The 17,081-nt window shown below is 37.5% G+C and overlaps 1 protein-coding gene and 1 non-coding gene across 2 annotated transcripts; both read right to left on the bottom strand.

Annotated features, from left to right (window-relative positions):
• Positions 1-529: 529 nt before the first annotated feature.
• LOC117290625 lies at positions 530-12,895 on the bottom strand. Its single transcript, XM_033772105.1, has 20 exons — positions 12,689-12,895; positions 9,597-9,647; positions 9,328-9,432; positions 9,101-9,139; positions 8,885-8,953; positions 8,629-8,744; positions 7,997-8,184; positions 7,567-7,696; positions 7,127-7,246; positions 6,708-6,859; positions 6,251-6,411; positions 5,723-5,833; positions 5,390-5,491; positions 4,697-4,805; positions 3,993-4,377; positions 3,689-3,775; positions 3,184-3,345; positions 2,504-2,644; positions 1,853-1,947; positions 530-1,096 (listed from the first exon to the last, which is right to left on the bottom strand). Exons 1-20 carry the CDS (start codon positions 12,866-12,868, stop codon positions 1,029-1,031), a joined length of 2,571 nt encoding a protein of 856 aa, XP_033627996.1. The 5' UTR covers positions 12,869-12,895; the 3' UTR covers positions 530-1,028.
• Positions 12,896-15,430: 2,535 nt separating this feature from the next.
• LOC117301461 lies at positions 15,431-15,648 on the bottom strand. Its single transcript, XR_004520317.1, has one exon. It is a non-coding gene; the product is annotated as a small nucleolar RNA U3 (small nucleolar RNA).
• Positions 15,649-17,081: the final 1,433 nt, after the last annotated feature.

The following is a 17,081-nucleotide window of genomic DNA, read 5'->3' as shown; positions in this document are numbered from 1 at the left end:
TGAAAGTAACTGCTATGTGAAAGTAAATGCTACATGAAAGTAATCGCTACTTGAAAGTAACAGCTACGTGAAAGTAACTGCTACTTGAAAGTAGCCGCTTCTGAGACTCCAACCCTTTGTGACCATAACCCCTTTCTAAAATGTCATTATTATTACCCCCCAAAAAATAACTTTTCCAACAGTTTTTATAACAGTAGGCCCTATGACACGTAATATTTTTTGTAATTATTAATTTACTGTCAAAGTAAAACAATATTAAAGGTAACAAATGTTACCTGCAATAATGTAAAGAAAAGGCCTACTTTGTTTAACCATGGAGGAAACTTTTTCCTACCAGGGGGCAATTTCATGGAACTGCTTAAGCGCAAAACTTGCTTAAGCAAGAAAATCGCTTTCTTATTTTACACATGTTACTACTGGCCAAAATATCATGCCATATACATGTACATTGTAATGTACATGGTTGCGACTGGTATTTAGCTGTTGTTTACTTAACAAACAAATGAGTGGAGTCTTGGATATTAATCTTATTTTACTAAGCAAGGATTTATTTAGCTTAAGCAAATTTTGTGCTTTTATAAGCAGCTCTATGAAATTGGGGCCATCGTTTGACATAAATACACACCACAAAACACTCATACTCTTGGCAAGACAAAAAAAAACAGCATTTAAACTTACTTATGAAAAGTATTCCATATATTTCTGAAAATTCTTAATAATGCTTTAAAAGAGCACAGACATTCCACTCCTGGGTGTTGAGGGAAGAAACAAAACTCTCCACTTGCGTGTATGTTTTTAGTTAATAAGTGCACATTGATATGTTACATTATTTACACAATGAAAAGCGCACATTGGTATATATACAATAATTTACACAGTGAAAAAGCGCACATATAATTCTTAATTAAAAATGTAATATTTTTTTCAGCGCATTTTAGGTGGCAGCCAAAAAAAAATAAGTACATTGTAAACAGTTTTTTACAAAAATATATACATCAAAAGTTTGCTTGTCTATTGCTGCACAGTGATTAAATGGAAGCTGCCATCATTTCTGGCTTGATGAAATCTTGGTTGGTAACCGATGTAAACTGGTTTTCTGCAATGAAAAGAAACAAAACATTTGTAAATATATTGTTATTAAAACATCTTTGCTATTCAAGAATTGTAAGCCACAAATATTATTGTACTCAAACCCATTGTTAAAACAATAGACCCCTTGCTTGAACCCCCATATTGCTGAGGTCAAACAATAAAAATATGCGCCAGGTCTTCCGTTGACCTCAGTGAGGATGCTGTTTGGGTCTTTTGACTTGTATTATGCAAGACTCGTCTATAGACTTCATGTTTCCAAAAATAGGTACACAAGTTTTATTAAATAGTGGTACTTTTAGCTTTCAACAAATTTTCTGCCATTTTCTCAGAGAAAAACAAAACAAAAATAACAGAATTTTGTAAGTGTACAGTCTTCACAGCTATCTTCAAATGTGTCTAGTCAAACACTTTGTGTAACTGCATCAATATTTCATTATGGATGTTTAAATTGCATTGAATGTGATTTTAGATTACACAAATAAATGTGTGTTACTGTTAGAGCACAGTAGTACTGTGTACATGTACTCAGTACTTTCTTGATTCCTTTGGAACAAATTTTGGTGGTCTAGTGGTAAGACATCTGCTCTAGAATGGCAAAGGTCGTGGGTTTGAATCCTACCTGAGTAACATGCCTGTGGATTTTCTTTTTCACAGGATTTGGGAAAGTATAGAGTGCTTAAAACCACTTAGAAAAGAGTTGTCCCTCATATGGCTCTTCAAAGAGTGCTTTTTCACTCTTGTTTGACCTCGTGTATCTTACCTTCAGCTGTGTCTCTGTGGAAGAAGTGACTCTGTTGAGGTTTGACAGGCTTCATCTGCATGTGTTGCATTGTTAATAATTGAGCATTGGTGAAACTGCAAAATACAAATAAAGATGAAAACATTCATAAACATAAGGGCATTGTGTCAGCATCAGCATTATAACTAAGTACATCAAATGCAACTCCCTGTTTGTACTGTGACTATTCCACTTTCAGCTTTGCCAACTTTACACAAACTCGCCCACAGATCAACACAAGCCCAGCGGAACATTCATTATTTTTCGAATCGAGACCTCAAATTCTGAGGGGGAAACCGATACCTCAACATTTCAAGACCTTAAAATTATTGAACCGGAGACCTCGTCATGACCTCCAACACTTGCATTCTTTAAGAACAAACAGATTTGGAAACATTGTGCAATGGAATTCTTTTAAGAACCACCTATTTTAGAAAACTTAAGTACATGTATTGTTAAGTGTAAACTAACAGTTCTAAAACAAAAGTCATTTAAAACGGAATAGTCAAAAAGTCTGGCCACTATTCTATATTGACTTTTTTTTATTGCAATCATCTGGACAAGTCTATGTAATGATAGTGATGAAGATTGTTTACATTTATTTACATGTATTTACACATGTTAAATATTTACCTTCTCTGATCGATTGGTCTGTAGTCGTTTCTCATCAGGGAGGCTGTGTGGGATGACGACACAGACTCGGGGACCTGCTCAAGTGTAAGGGACCGTATGAACTGATGGTAGTCGACTTTATCATCTCCATGCTTATCACATCTGGAAACAAATAATATAATCGGTCAAAACACTTCTTCCTTTTATCTGTTTTGATAATAATAATAGATCTGACTGAAACTTCACTGTCCATGAGTCAAATCCAAAAAAACAAAAAAAAAGCTTTACAAATATTTCTGTTAAAACAAAATTTAACAATGAGCCAATGAAAAACAGTTTACAATACACAATACGTGGTTTTTTGGTGGGTATGCCTATTCTGTTTCTGCTTTCATCAAAAGTTTTCTGAGCTCAGCTTTTTTAATGAAGTTTGGCCAATTTTCACTTTGGTCTATACAAATAAGTTACGCCCAACTAGTTTGCAGAAAGTTAAAATGTTTTGACAAGATTGACCTGAATCAAGCTCAATCTAAATGGAATACATGTATTGGCTAATTTATCATCTTTGTTTTCAGTCTGTTTTCAAGGGACTAAAGTCTCCATAAAATCCTTTCAAAAGAATCGATAATGTAACCATTTTGACAAGTCCGTTTGACTAAACAAGTTCTGTACAAATAGCGTGAGTAGAGTAATAGCTTTACCTCTGAATAAGACCATCCAAGACATTAGCGCTGACATTGATCTTGAACTGGCTGCATGCCTCTTTGAGTTTCCTCCTTGTCACGTGACCAGTATGCTGGGGATCTGTCTCCATGATGACTCGACGCAGTTTGATGTGAAGTGGGTCAGATGGATTTGGCGCCCTTTGGAAAAGAACAAGATACATTAATTAGGGAATAACAGTGCGAAGACCCGGTCTTCACCGCGTGGTAATGACCGGGCTGGCCTGGAGCATTTCTCGGGCGGCTGAAGCACACCATTCTATGCAACAGGTTTTCTTCTTTCAACTACGATTACCAATTGAGCCAAAATGTTCAATAATCTGTTGAAAACACTGTCCTGTGAAATGTTTCCGTGTCAAAGCCTACAATTTTTTAGAAAACCGACACTCAAAAACATTTGTATGTATTAACAAAACATTTTATTTGTCAATAAACCTCATTTAGACTCAAAACTTTGGCACTATTCTAGTTTTCAGTGACTTACGTGTTGTAGTAGGATCTCTTTGCCAGCCGAATGCTGTCGAATATGCCTGGTGCCATCGGATTCCCGCTCAAATCTTCCGTGTTTTGGCTGGAGAAAAGGGGTAAACAAATGCAAAAAAAGTAAGATAAGAAACTGTATACATGTACGTAAAAAAAAAAATGACGCCAATTAGATCAACAAGAAAAGTCATTCTGAAGTCACTATTTGGATTAAGATTTTATCGGCAAATAGCGGTTTCTTAAAGTTTTACATTTAAAATGAATTTTTTTATTTGAAATAAAAAATGAACATGATTTTCCCGTACCTGATCTTTTGATGTGGATATTGCGGCTCGCCTTGGTTCTTCGTTCCCGCCGCCGGAATCTCATCCCCGACGGCCCTGCACTCCACGAAGTTATCCTTGGCCTCCGTGCTATGTTCTGCCGCATCATTACCAAACTTAAAATGCACCCTCCTACTGTCTTTGACCCTCTCACTGTTCTCGGCTTTGAATGCCGTAAGTTTTTGTTCGGTCTCTTCGGGCATGGACAGGTTGCAGCCGTTGTACGCTTCGATCGTCTCCGATCTACCGGGCATGTTTGCGGGGTACGGAAGGGCCCCATTACTGTCCAAATAACGGTACTTCGGTAAAGGTGGCGCCATGGTGACTTTGGTAGATGGTGCAAATTTGACGTAACTCTCATGTGATACTGCATGATGACAAAGAGGAAGAAGGAAAACAGGTTGGAAATGTTATTAACTCAACAACTTGTGTGATATAAAAAAATGATGTGTAAAATTAAAGTTGAGTTAACAGAGACGACCAGCGTATTCGATTGCTACTTTTGATGAAGACATTTCTCTGGAGACTTGGGTGGAGGGCTACCGACATAATGAAACAAATTCATTGGTTTTTAGCTACCGGATTGAAACTCATAAATTTTTTTTGCAATTACATAATCCTGTGTTTTGTTTCTGGCACCTGCTCCTTTCAAAAATAATTTGAAACAATATTTAAATGATACTTACATGAGTGATGTCTGTCCTTGGCATCCCTGTCTTTATCACACGTAAATATAACGCTATTTTTATCATGACGCTCTTTATTCTTCAACCCTTGTTTATCCCTCGTCACAAGCTGTTCAGGAAAATGGGGAAATTATTCAATAAATCAAATGAATTGAACTTTTAATATTTAATATAATAGTTATTCAGGGACAGGTGGTCATTGCAAACTTCAACTTCGTCTCTGTGTTTAAAAACAGGTATTAACAAATTAGAATTTGAATTGTAAAACAGTTATTCGAGTGTACATACTATAATCAAAGACCTACGTAAATTCAACATCGCAGGAATTACCACTATAATAATAGCAACAATTTGTGATCAAAGCTTGATGGAGTTTGGTTTGTGATTGCTCAGTTTATTGGTTTCAATTAACGATCTATTATCGCTTCAATCAACATGTTCTTAGCTTGGTTAATTAACAGCCAAGTGTCTTGTACGTAAATTGGTTTGACATACATTTCTTTTAGACAGTCGACAATGCTAAAAAAAAAACCTTGGATGTCACTGACTGAACACCGAGTGTTTGAAGTGTTATTTGTTTTATTTGGTTGGTTGTTCATCAGTTATGAAAAGGATGTTTACTACTGTACATGTATATATTTTGTGTAAAAACAAGACTTTAACTACAAATATATTTTATGATCGTGTACTTACAATGCTTCGTAGTTGTACCTTGTCCACATCTAGGAAGCTGACAAAATCACTTTGCTTTGTGCTCACTTCGACCCCACCCGGCGTTTGCATCGTATGCATGACCTAAACACAAACAAGGATTAATTTAATACAAACTGTATATAAAGGAATTAAGTAAACCAAATACAGTGTATATTTCTTAAATTTTCTTTCCAGAATGTTAACAAAATGTTTTTGTTTTAAATATATGTAAATGTTGACTCAAAAAAAAAAAAAATAGAAACAAATTCAAGAACACTGTCTCGATTGATTAAAAACAAAGAAAAAGTAATAGAAATTGCTGATTTGAAATACCTCGGATGACTTTGGTCCTTGCACCTTGGTAGGTTTCTCGTCAGCTTTAAGGATCTGCGAGTCGTAGTCTTTGTTGTATATAGTGTTTGACCTCTCCTCATCGGTACCAAACTATACAACAACAAATAAATAATGCACAATTATAAATAATTATATCATGACACCTGGAATGATAAAAGCCGGAGCTACACTTTTATTTCTCGGAATATTACAAAAAAATCACAAACAACTTTCAATATATTTGACCCAAATTTTGAAAAGAAATAATGTTTTTAAATCTCGGGAATGCTATCCTTTAAATATGTGACAGCCTGTATGTCCGTTTATATACTCTCTCTCTATATTGAAGGTAGATTGGGTTAGTTTGTCCTTTTTTGGTACCGAACAACACCTTTCCCGACCAAAATAAACTAAACCATTATTTGTGTGAGTAAAACTATACTTTTGTCAATTGGAATTGACAAATGATTTGGCAGACTGGTGGGGAAATGTTTTCGACTGTTTTTGAGCTCAAATATGTTCACTTACCTTAAAATGTACGGAGGTTTGGTAATCCTTTCCAGACGAAGCGTTTACCAGAACGGGGCCGGTACCACCCGAGCCCCCGGCACTCCTGGGTGCGGATACATCCCTAGTGACACTCGGCTTCACTTCCCTGGCATTGGAAATGGAGGCTGAAATAGCTTTAACTGTAAACAAACAGAAGACAAAAAAAAATTATATTGATAAAGTCTGAAGAAAACAATTTGGGCGCAATTTTAAAATTTGCATCAGCATGTGGACGCTTTTATCATTATAAATGCAAAACACCTTTAAACAGTGTCAATATTAATTGTTCGGGCGGCCTATTACATGTACACATACGTCGTTTTGGGCTGTAAATAAGCGGAGAAATGGCAGTCAAATCTTTCAATGTTTTTTCTTTTCTCTCACTTTGATATAAATAATCGGTGTCTTCCATAACTAAATACGACATTTTACTTACGGTTATACTGGCGGATGAAATCTAAGTAGTCGATTGACTTTCCAGGTCCATCCTTCGTTGACTTCAATACTTTATCTAGGACAGGTTGCGGTATGGGATCTAATAAACTATTACACGCACGCTGCAGAGATTCCTTGTTGATATACCCGGTTCTATAATTCGTAGGAAAGAAAACGAACGAAAATTAGGGTTTTACCTCAGGAATAAAGTTCTGCGAAAACAAGAAAAAGATTTATTATTCTGTTGTTGGAAGTTACGTGCATCAATCTTTGATGTGCAATTTTTTAATACATGTTTGTGTTTGTTTCATGTTTGCTGGCAAATAAAATGAAATGAAAAAAAGATGGCAACTTGTCTCACGTGTTTTCTCTGCGGTGTTACGCGCGAGACTTGTATTACCACGTGAAATACCAACTTACTTCATGATGTCATATTGCAGTAGGATGTTTTTCAAGATGGCGCCATTGTTCAGGGAAACCATTGTCGCCTTCGTCGCCTCATCTTCAGGGGTCAGGATCATCTCATCTTTAATGCTTGCTCTGAAAAAAAGTAAATGTAATCAACTTAAAAACTAAAAGAACACACAGAAAGAAATCGTGTGTGTGCAAATCGTGTGTGTGCGTGTGGTAAATGCACCGTTTTATAAACGGTGTAGATCCCGGTTCATACTACACGCGAAAGTGAAGCAAATTTTCTTGCGTGACAATATTGGTAAAAGGTGCATCTTTGCGTCACCAACATTCGCGAGAAGTATGACATAGGTCTTACTTCATTTTGTTTCAAAGAATTAAGTCAAAAGATCGCGTATCTACTTTGCGATTTGTAAGCCCATTCGGCGGGAAAGAAACTGAACACTCACTTCAATATGTCAGCATCCTGCAGGAATCGTCCTTTGGCAATTTGCGTTGGTTCAATAAATGCCGCAGCTTTGGGCTCTTTGGGCATGGCATCATAATCTCTCTGGAACGTCGACAGCTTGGGTTTAGGAGCTAAAAAAAAGAAACACAAAATGTTTAGGTTATAGTTTCATTCATAAAAGTGTATATTTTATTTGATTGCATAACCTTTGCGTTTTATATATGTTTTATTAGCTTTACCGTATGAATACACATTGCATTATTAGCTTACTTCTCGACCTTTGCGTCAAGCCCTTGCATTCAGCTTGCCCTGCACGTACAAGTTCTTTAAAACAAAGCCATCACCTTTTTCTGAGCGTCAAAACTTCCTTTATTTTATATTCACGTCCATATAATATTAACATTCCATTAAATTACGTCATGTTTCATCACCTGTGACATTGTAATCTCCTCTTCTGAATACGTAAGATTCTCTTTCCTCTTCCAGCATCTTACGGACCATGGAGGCTGGTTCTAATGGTTCCGTCTTGGACCTCTGTAGGGCAAGAGTTGGTGGAAGGGGTTCAAGACGTACACTGCGAGGTCTCGAGTTGAACGATGAAATGGTCTCAGTTTGAAAGCTAGAAACGAAAAACATGGGGTTATAAATTAGATTGCTTCCATTTTATGGTTATGGTGAAATTGCAAACATCATAAGCTCACTGTGGCAATTTCAAGTAGTGTTATGGTGACTTGGATACAGCAAACAAATTCAGTAAAGTTATGTGATAGGCCTACCGGATACCTAATTTAAAAGGACTAACGGGATCCAACCATACATTTCCTTATAACCGGGTATGTTGGAGAGAAGTCATATACCAAACACTTTTTTTGTTTTTGATTAGGATTTTATTTTTTAACCTGTAATTAATTTTGTTTGACACACGGCCATTATGCAATCACCGTAAAATTACTGGAAATTTATTGAAACGCGGAGGCCTTATCCAGTTGTATTTTGTACGTCATGCTAAATAATGGCTTCACCAAAGTACATGTAAATGAATATTTTACTTAGAAATACTTACTTCGGGTTATCGTTGCCCAAATCGAAATGTGTGGTTCTGATGTCTTTTACGTTTCGTCGACGCATCTCTGTTCTTGCCTTTTGGAGATCAGGAAGAGTGGATTCTCGCTGAAGAGTCTAAAGGCAGAAAGGGGAAATTGAACGACCATTAGTTATTTAGTTCGCTACCGAAAGCTTCTGAAGACAACCGAAAATTCAACTATACTGGGGGGGGGGGGTGTTCTTTATCATCAAATGAAAACAAACATGGTTCTTACTTTGCTGAAATCTGAATTGTAGAACGAGGAACCGAACGTCTGGTCGCGGAAGAATCTTGGGTTCATGTCCTGCAATTTAAATAAAAAGATTGTATTTATACATTAATCATAACTCTTAGTTAAAAATCGAATTGGCAAAATGGTTTTGTGAAAAATATCCATTTATTATGTGTTCACATGATCTTTTCGAAAATACTGAAACACTTAGACACTTACCGGTAAATTTATTTGATTTTCTGGACGGGCCGCTAGTGTCTGTGGACAAAAAATGAAGAGAGAGAACGAGAGATAATTATTCTACCGTGTGATTACGACGTAAATTACTCGGCACAATTTAAAGCTAAAATGTTCATAATCTGTGTTAAACAAAGAAAAAGAAGAAAACAAACATAATATATTCGAAAAATATTCTCGATCGCTTTTGTGTTTGACTTCAAGCTTACCCTTCGCGTTTCATGTTTCTTGTAGTCGTTGCTCGTGAGTGACTTGAGGTACAGACCGTTGTCCACTGACGCCCCTTCCCCGCGCATCTCAAAATGGGCCTGGTTCTGTAGAGATCACAAGTCAAGAACATTCAATTCAATCTCACTTTTTATTTCCATACTTCATGAAAACAGTTCAAAGTCATAACAATAATTAAAAGCCAACTACCAATAAAAGTGGGGTTTCTTCTTAAATATTGTCAAAATAATTGACTGCTGTGTAAACATACCTGTAGCCCGGAGTCCAAAGACAATGCTGTCATCTTGTCTGGTTGTGTACCCTTGGGAGTGAGAGAAAACATAAACATGTTAACATCTTTGAGTAAATGTAATAACAATTTGAAGTTAATGTTCGCTATTTTTGTCTTTCCTGTTCTCATTAAATCGAACTAAGTCATGCTATGATCAATGTCTGTGAGCGAACAAATTGCATAGTGTGACAATTCGGACGTTGGGTTTCCATTTACAAGCACTATTATTTGCAAACAATGAAGGGGCCTTGAATTGTAAAATAGCCTAACTGTGGTAATTCTCTTTGGCCGGGGGCTAAGCAGTACAAGTCTCAGGTGCGCCAAGCTAAAATATTCCGACTGACTTGCAATGGCTAGAATGCCTTTCACATATTATAAGACACATTTTGCAATTACTATAGTAATAGTCTAGTGCACCGCTAGACAATACATTTTAGCCATTAGGCCTTAGCAAAACATTCCTCTCATGCAATAGTTATGTTGTAAATGCAAATTATATAGATGGGGGCCTATAAGAAAGTGATTACGCAACCCAAAATTGTCATAACCATGAGTTATTTGATTTCATCACGAAAATATTCAATTTGGTAAGTTCTGCTCTTCCAACAAATTTCGTTACATCTTACGGGCCAGTAACAACGCCTAAGTACAAGAAAGTAGTTCTTTCCATATCCGATATAGCGTTTGCATTTTTAAAGGTACTGGACACTATTGGTAATTGTCAACGACCAGTCTTCTTGGTGTATTTCAACATATGCATAAAATAACAAACCTGTGAAAATTTGAGTTCAATAGGTCGTCGAAGTTGCGAGATAATGAAAGAAAAAACACTCTTGTCACACGAAGTTGTGTGCGTTTAGATGGTTGATTTCGAGACCTCAAATTCTAAATCTGAGGTCTCGAAATCAAATTTGTGGAAAATTACTTCTTTCTCGAAACCTACATTACTTCAGAGGGAGCTATTTCTCACAGTGTTCCACTGTCAACCTCTCCCCATTAGTCGTAATCATAAGGTTTCATGGTAATAATTATTTTGAGTAATTACCATTAGTGTCCAGCGCCTTTAACGCTCTATGGACCCAATCTTTTTTTAATTTGACACCAAAGTTGATCATGCCCATGTTAGTTTGTCTGTGACCTAATTCTACGACCATAAAACACGGACTTATCAGCCATAACGGGGGCATAATGCCCGAGACGATAACCCCTTTACCACCGAAGGGGCCCCTCGTGAAAAGCCATGTTTAAACCTCTCAACTGATCTCCCACATAATGTAAACGAAACTCTCATACAGTCATATTGATTTTCCACCACTTTATTTTCTTGTCAACATGAAAATGTCACTCAATGTTATGTTCGCGCAGGTTTTTGTAAACAATGAACAAGTGTATCCATAATAGATCGAGTGTGCAAACTGTGCATTGATCGATAGCAACATCAGGTCCAACCGAAAACACTCAAGTTGTGGTGTCGGACGGCACGCATGGGCGGCAAAACGTTGCAATATAATGGGGCGAGGCCTTCCCGGTCCATTTATACCAACATTTACACAGCTTTGGTTGTATGGGAAGACACGCTTATGTGTTTATTAACTCAGGTCGGTTTTAAACATGTTTTTTTCTCATGTAGGCCTACCCTTCACACAGGCGATTTGGGACACAATTTTAACTGAAATCTGTTAAAGGAACCGTTATACTTTGTTGATTGGTAAAAAACTTCAATGAGCGATTTTAAACCCGAAAGTGTTCATCTTATTAAAACTTATGTTCTAAAAACTTGGCCTGAAAGACTTTGATATACTTCCAACATTCACTTTTTTATTTCAATTTACCAGGATATCAGTTTTGACTTACACAAATTTCTCGCAAACTTCATGAACATCTTGTTGGATAAAAATTTCGTCAGTGAGTTTACAGCTAGCCGCAAGTTACAACAATTTGTTTCTGTTTTAATTTCTTTTTTAATAACCGAACAACTCTATGTGCCCTTTTAGCTTATTTATCCTATGTTGACAAAGTACTTTAAAAAGAAATCGTCTATTGTTTGCTTTACATTTTTCATTTTTTTAAGTTTGTACGATTTTATATTTCATTATGTAGGCCCTATAACTCGGCTGTGTATGGCTGCGAATCGTGATAAAAAACACCAATGAAATCATGAATAGGAGAATGTTATCAGATTATTGTGTTACTTGCTTTCTTTTAAAAAACAACTTTTTCGATCAACTTTCTCAATTTATAACCATAAATTTATTGTTGTCTTCATCAGGAACTCGAGCGATCGAATAAACAAAATTTTGTACCATTGGGACTTTTTAGTTTTGGATAACTTTTACTTTTCGAAATGTGGCTGTTCTCGAAACGATTGGCCGATTTGTTTTTCTACCGGGGAAAAAACATCATGAGATAGTAACTAATTGCTAATGCTAATCCCACCGGCTTATTGGACGAGTTAATCTATAGCTTATCTGTTTAATCTCTCAAAGTGTTCACTTCAATTGCGTCACAGATTCATGTTGCATACAAAAGTCAGAAAGATGTTGAAACCACAGTCAATGTGATTAGTTCATCTCATGACAATAGATGTTTTAATCTTGAATGGCTTCATTAGTTTGATTGGTTACATCTATTCTTGGAGGTTCTACCGTGACCACACAAAGGTAGATACGTCCATCATTACGCGTAAACAGACCAAGTCAGTTCGGGTGTATTGGTATACTTTTTATGTTAATGTAGATTAATTCAATTTGTACGAATTGTTTTACTATAATTTGAAAATACAGTGACATTAATTTGGAGTGTGGTGAAAACTTCACTTGTTTTCTTTTCTTCCGTCTTTTTGCCTTTCATTGTTAGGCCTATGACGTCGTTCTAAAAAAGTTTTAGGTCTAATGTCTTTCTTTATATCCTAAAATTAGAATTATGAAATAAAATGTTATCATTTATGCTATAAAGGGGGCTCCTTCAAAACCGAAACAGTGCTTTGTTTAAAGTTTTTATAAGTTAGTAAGACTATAATATAATGGGCAATCGGTAGGCCTACACGATAAAATGATTATTACAAAACTCACCTTGTAAGCGAATTTTGTGGTGCTCCCCCATGGTGGTATTTTCGTACGATCGCTGTTCAATGTAGAAATGTGGTCTTGAGTCAGCGATGTTCGGAGTGACCGTATTTCATCCACTCTAGAAGCCCCATACAGTTGCTCTCTCCTCCTTGCCGTCAAAACAGGGTCGGTAAGGGTACTCATGGTGCCGCCGTTGGGATGGGCACAGGACCCCGGGCTGTCCGGTAAAGGAACGGTGGGTGACGGGGGTACGGGAAACACCAAAACTTGTTTTATTGTTTGAGGAGATCCAATCCGAGTAAAATTCCAAAGATCGGGGTATAAGAAATGAAATCACCCTTGAAGTATGACTAGTGTGTTCTTGAAGAAGTTACTTTTTAGTAGTGTGTGTTGATCGGCGCGTTTGCTTACACTGTTTCTCCGCGTGTCGCATGGGACGTGTTGCTGTTTTTTGACATTGTATACGTAACTATAGGCTAGTTACTGGACGATGAGCATCAGAGGGCGCTGTTCAGACAGCGCGATTATTGTCTTTGTGGTACGTTGCCTAGCGACGAAGGCCACCTTATAATAAAGAGGGCACCCCCAGCACGGGACCTTAGTTTAGTTTATGGCCCACTATTTTGTAACTCATCGATCCGTGTGCAGTGTGTCTGGATTTTCTTGAAAAGGAAGCCTTGTTGCGACAAAAGATTGTATCCATTACGTTGACTTCGTCTAGCTGCTGCAAGGCTGGAGGGTATCGACTCTGGGGGCCCCGGTCACTAGAGCATAGGAACTATAATAATATAGGAACTTGAAAGAGCTATAATGTTCTAGGTGATGTCGTCACGGCCTCTGTTCTTTTTGTTAAAGTGTGTACTTTATAAATTGAACCATTGATGTATATAATTAAAGACAGTGGACACTATTGGTAATTGTCAAAGACCAGTCCTCTCCTCACTTGGTGTATTTCAACATATATGCATACAAAACAACAAACCTGTAAAAATTTGAGCTCAATTGGTCGTGAAAAGTGCGAGATTACTATGAGAGAAAAACACCTATGTCAGACGGTGTTGTGTGCTTTCAGATGCTTGATTTCAAGACCTCAAATTCTAAATCTGAGGTCTCGAAATCAAATTCGTGGAAAATTACTTCTTTCTCGAAAACTACGTCACTTCAGAGGGAGCCGTTTCTCACAATGTTTTATACTATCAACCTCTCCCCATTTCTCATTACCAAGTGAGGTTTTATGATACTAATTACCAATTAGTGTCCACTGCCTTTAAACACTGTACACACTGTAGGTCATTGTCAATTTAATTAATATTAGTTATCTGAAAGCTCACTAGTAGTAAATCACTCTGTGATAATGATGATAATGGAGAATTCTGTATTCAATAATAATGCAGTTAAAGGCACTATGTTCTCTCGAACTTCGACGACCAATTGAGTTAAAGTTTTCACAGTTTTATGTTATGCATAGACCTACAAGTGAGAATACTGGTCTTTGTCAAAAAAGGTGTCCAGTGCCTTTATGTATTTTATTCATTCTCACTGCTGGGATATTTTACGTACAGTACACACTGGGGTGGCTATCTCTGCAGGGGCCTAGGACTCAAACCCACTGCATGCATGCACTCTGTGGGTCAAACACCCCAGTGCGTTGGACTCTTTTGGCTCTGCCACTCCCACTCAGTGTTTGACCACTCGGCCACGACTGAAGCCATTTTATGTTTATAGGCCAACTCATTGTTTCGACAAGTGTGACGTCATGATGACATCATTGGCAAAGAAATAACCACAAACGTCACTGAGCTGACAGAACTGCAATACACAAAATCGCCTATCCTCTTAAGCTGAGATTCAAACTACTGTCTCTGAGCTAGCTCACGATTTCTTTCAGCGGTAACCAACCAACACTTCCAAAGCTGTCGGCTAATTGAAACTATCCTAAACTTAGTCTTGTTTATTCAATTTAATGCTTTTTTTAATATTCAACATCACATTTAGCTCAAGCTCTCAGTACTCAGTGCCTTCTTCCTCTGGTTAGTCATCTCTGAGAGAGTGAACATAAGGTTTCCGTTAGTTGTAATGAAAGAGTACTGCAAGGTTCGATTCTTGGCCAAGTATTACTTTCTCTATTGACATCACCAAAACATTGAACAGCACAAGTGGTCACTACTGCTGACGATTGTACTCTCTAATATTTTCGGATCTAAATTTGCTCATCAGCTGGGCCTAATTTCATGGCTCTGCTTACCGCCGAATTCTGCGCTTATACGATCACGATTCCCCGCTTATATAATACTAGTCTTGGTTCCAAGACCATTGGTGTTGCGCGGTCACGAACGAACGCTAGCGGGCGCTCTGTTTCTCTGATTTAGATCTCACCATGAGGGGGGGGGGTCAAATCCGTTTAGTGAGTCAGAAGAAGAATACTGACCATGCACAAATTTCAGCATGAAACCTAAACACACTGCTTGATTTTATAGGTGTCGGATGGTACAGTTTCCTCTTTTATCACTCTTTAATTCAATTAAAAACCTAAATCAGCTTAACTTTCCAATACTATTATTTCATGTAAGCCTTTATTTAAGCACCGATAATTATCACCTATTGTCAGTTAGCCTTCGGAACAAACTCAACCGCCGAAAATTGTCCGACCGACAGTTGCTATCATGGGTGATAATCACAGTAGTTCCAGCATTTAAATTTACAATAGTTCTGATTTTCTATTGAATTGAAAATATGTGACTGCAAATCACTCAGAATGTGTTCCCCTCCTCCAACTGCCACTTATGGGTAGGAGGAACGTTCATCAATGACCCTCGGCAGAACCCAGAAGGTAACACCTTAGACCCGCTTCGCGCTCAGAGAAGAACACTACTACTCGTCATCGTGATTTGCGTATGTTGGTCAAATGTGCATTCGTGAGAGAAGAAACATACTATAGAAATGATCCCTAAAAGTATGATCTTAACTTCAACCACCCATTGCGAATCAAGCCTATTTCCCATACACACGCAACAGCTATGGTGGTAAAGTTTCAAACTCACACCTTACACACATTATTGTTGATGCTAAAATGTTCTTCATACCTTTTCCACAAACGTAGAAAACAACCCTATAACATCTCAAGAAATAAACAGTACCGTTTCAGACAATTTGGAAGTAACAATTCAGAAAACCGTGAAAACTAGGGATTTATTTCCTGATTGGTGAGCACAGGACATGGTGAGATCCGGAAATCAGAGAAACAGAGCGCCCACTAGCATTCGTTTATTACAAGCGTGTACAGTTTTTGCCGTGCATAATCGGAACGTTGGTTGTGTGTGACCACGCAACACCAATGGTCTTGGAACCAAGACTAATATAAAACGTGCAAGGGCCGAATTTCTGCGCTATAGCCTTGTAAGCGTTGAATGCCTAGCTAAGTGGAGTACGCACGCGCAGAAGCCAAAATTCGCCGCTAACCCGTGAATTACAGAATTCCTGGTGCTTCCGTAAGCGCCGATTCTGTACATACGATGAGAAAGAGTCATGAAATTGGGCCCTGATGTATAAGAGCATAGAGTAAGGACAGAGACTAAGAGCTACAATCCAATTCATGTGATAGCATGGAGTGGCGCATTTTTCAATCTAGGTGATGGAAATTTCATAAGAACAAAAATGCAACTCATGCCAAAGTGTGACGCAGGTTCCTTCCCCGCCAAACTGCATGGATCCATTCTTGAAGAGAAAACTATAAACTATCAACATAGAAGCATAATGTAACATACACTTTTGGAAATCTGAAGAAAAAAACATTCGAACAACTTGAGATAGAACTGTCAAACTGAAGTTTTCTAAAAGAAAATTGCCCGGCAGCATAAAAAACGGCAGTACGAAAAAGGTACTGTGTTTAAATTCAAACTATGACATCGTCGCTTTTTGAACTCTAATGCTACTCTTACACTGTGGCGAATAATACTTGCGAATATGAATAATTATTTAAATTTCGCGGTGAATTCGCCCCAAAATTTCGATTGGCTAGTGAATATTTTCATCGCGGTCCATACCAATTATTATACGAATGCTAACGCTGTTCAATCCTTGCCAATAACTTACGAACAGTAAACGAACATTGCGAATGTTGCGAATGGACGTAATCCACAATCACCCAATATTTAGTATTTCTCTCTGCAACATGCCCTACCTAACATCATTCTGTCCACGGCCCCGAAAACGGCTCAAGGGTCTCGTATGATGGGCTTAATTTGAAAAATTGCTTTATTTTATAGAGAAGACATTGATATTATCTTCAAAACATGTTGGGAAATGAAGAAGGAAAAAAAACTCTGGCAGTACACAACAAATGCCACAAACTACGATGCCTTTAGGAGTTAACATTATTTCAACAGTCAAAGGGCCT

This window comes from Asterias rubens, chromosome 1 (genome assembly GCF_902459465.1).
Source record: "Asterias rubens chromosome 1, eAstRub1.3, whole genome shotgun sequence".
NCBI lineage: Eukaryota > Metazoa > Echinodermata > Asteroidea > Forcipulatida > Asteriidae > Asterias > Asterias rubens.
This window is presented reverse-complemented; position numbering and strand designations above follow the sequence as displayed.

What these genes read in the sequence shown, in the direction of transcription:
- LOC117290625 (XM_033772105.1), bottom strand. Translation starts at nt 12,868, where the DNA reads ATGAGTACCCTTACCGACCCTGTTTTGACGGCAAGGAGGAGAGAGCAA. An exon ending in CTGCAATATGACATCATGAA is followed by an intron (nt 6,860 to 7,126) that starts GTAAGTTGGTAT and finishes TACGAATTATAG; the next exon opens with AACCGGGTATATCAACAAGG. An exon ending in CAAGGACAGACATCACTCAT is followed by an intron (nt 4,378 to 4,696) that starts GTAAGTATCATT and finishes GTCATCATGCAG; the next exon opens with TATCACATGAGAGTTACGTC.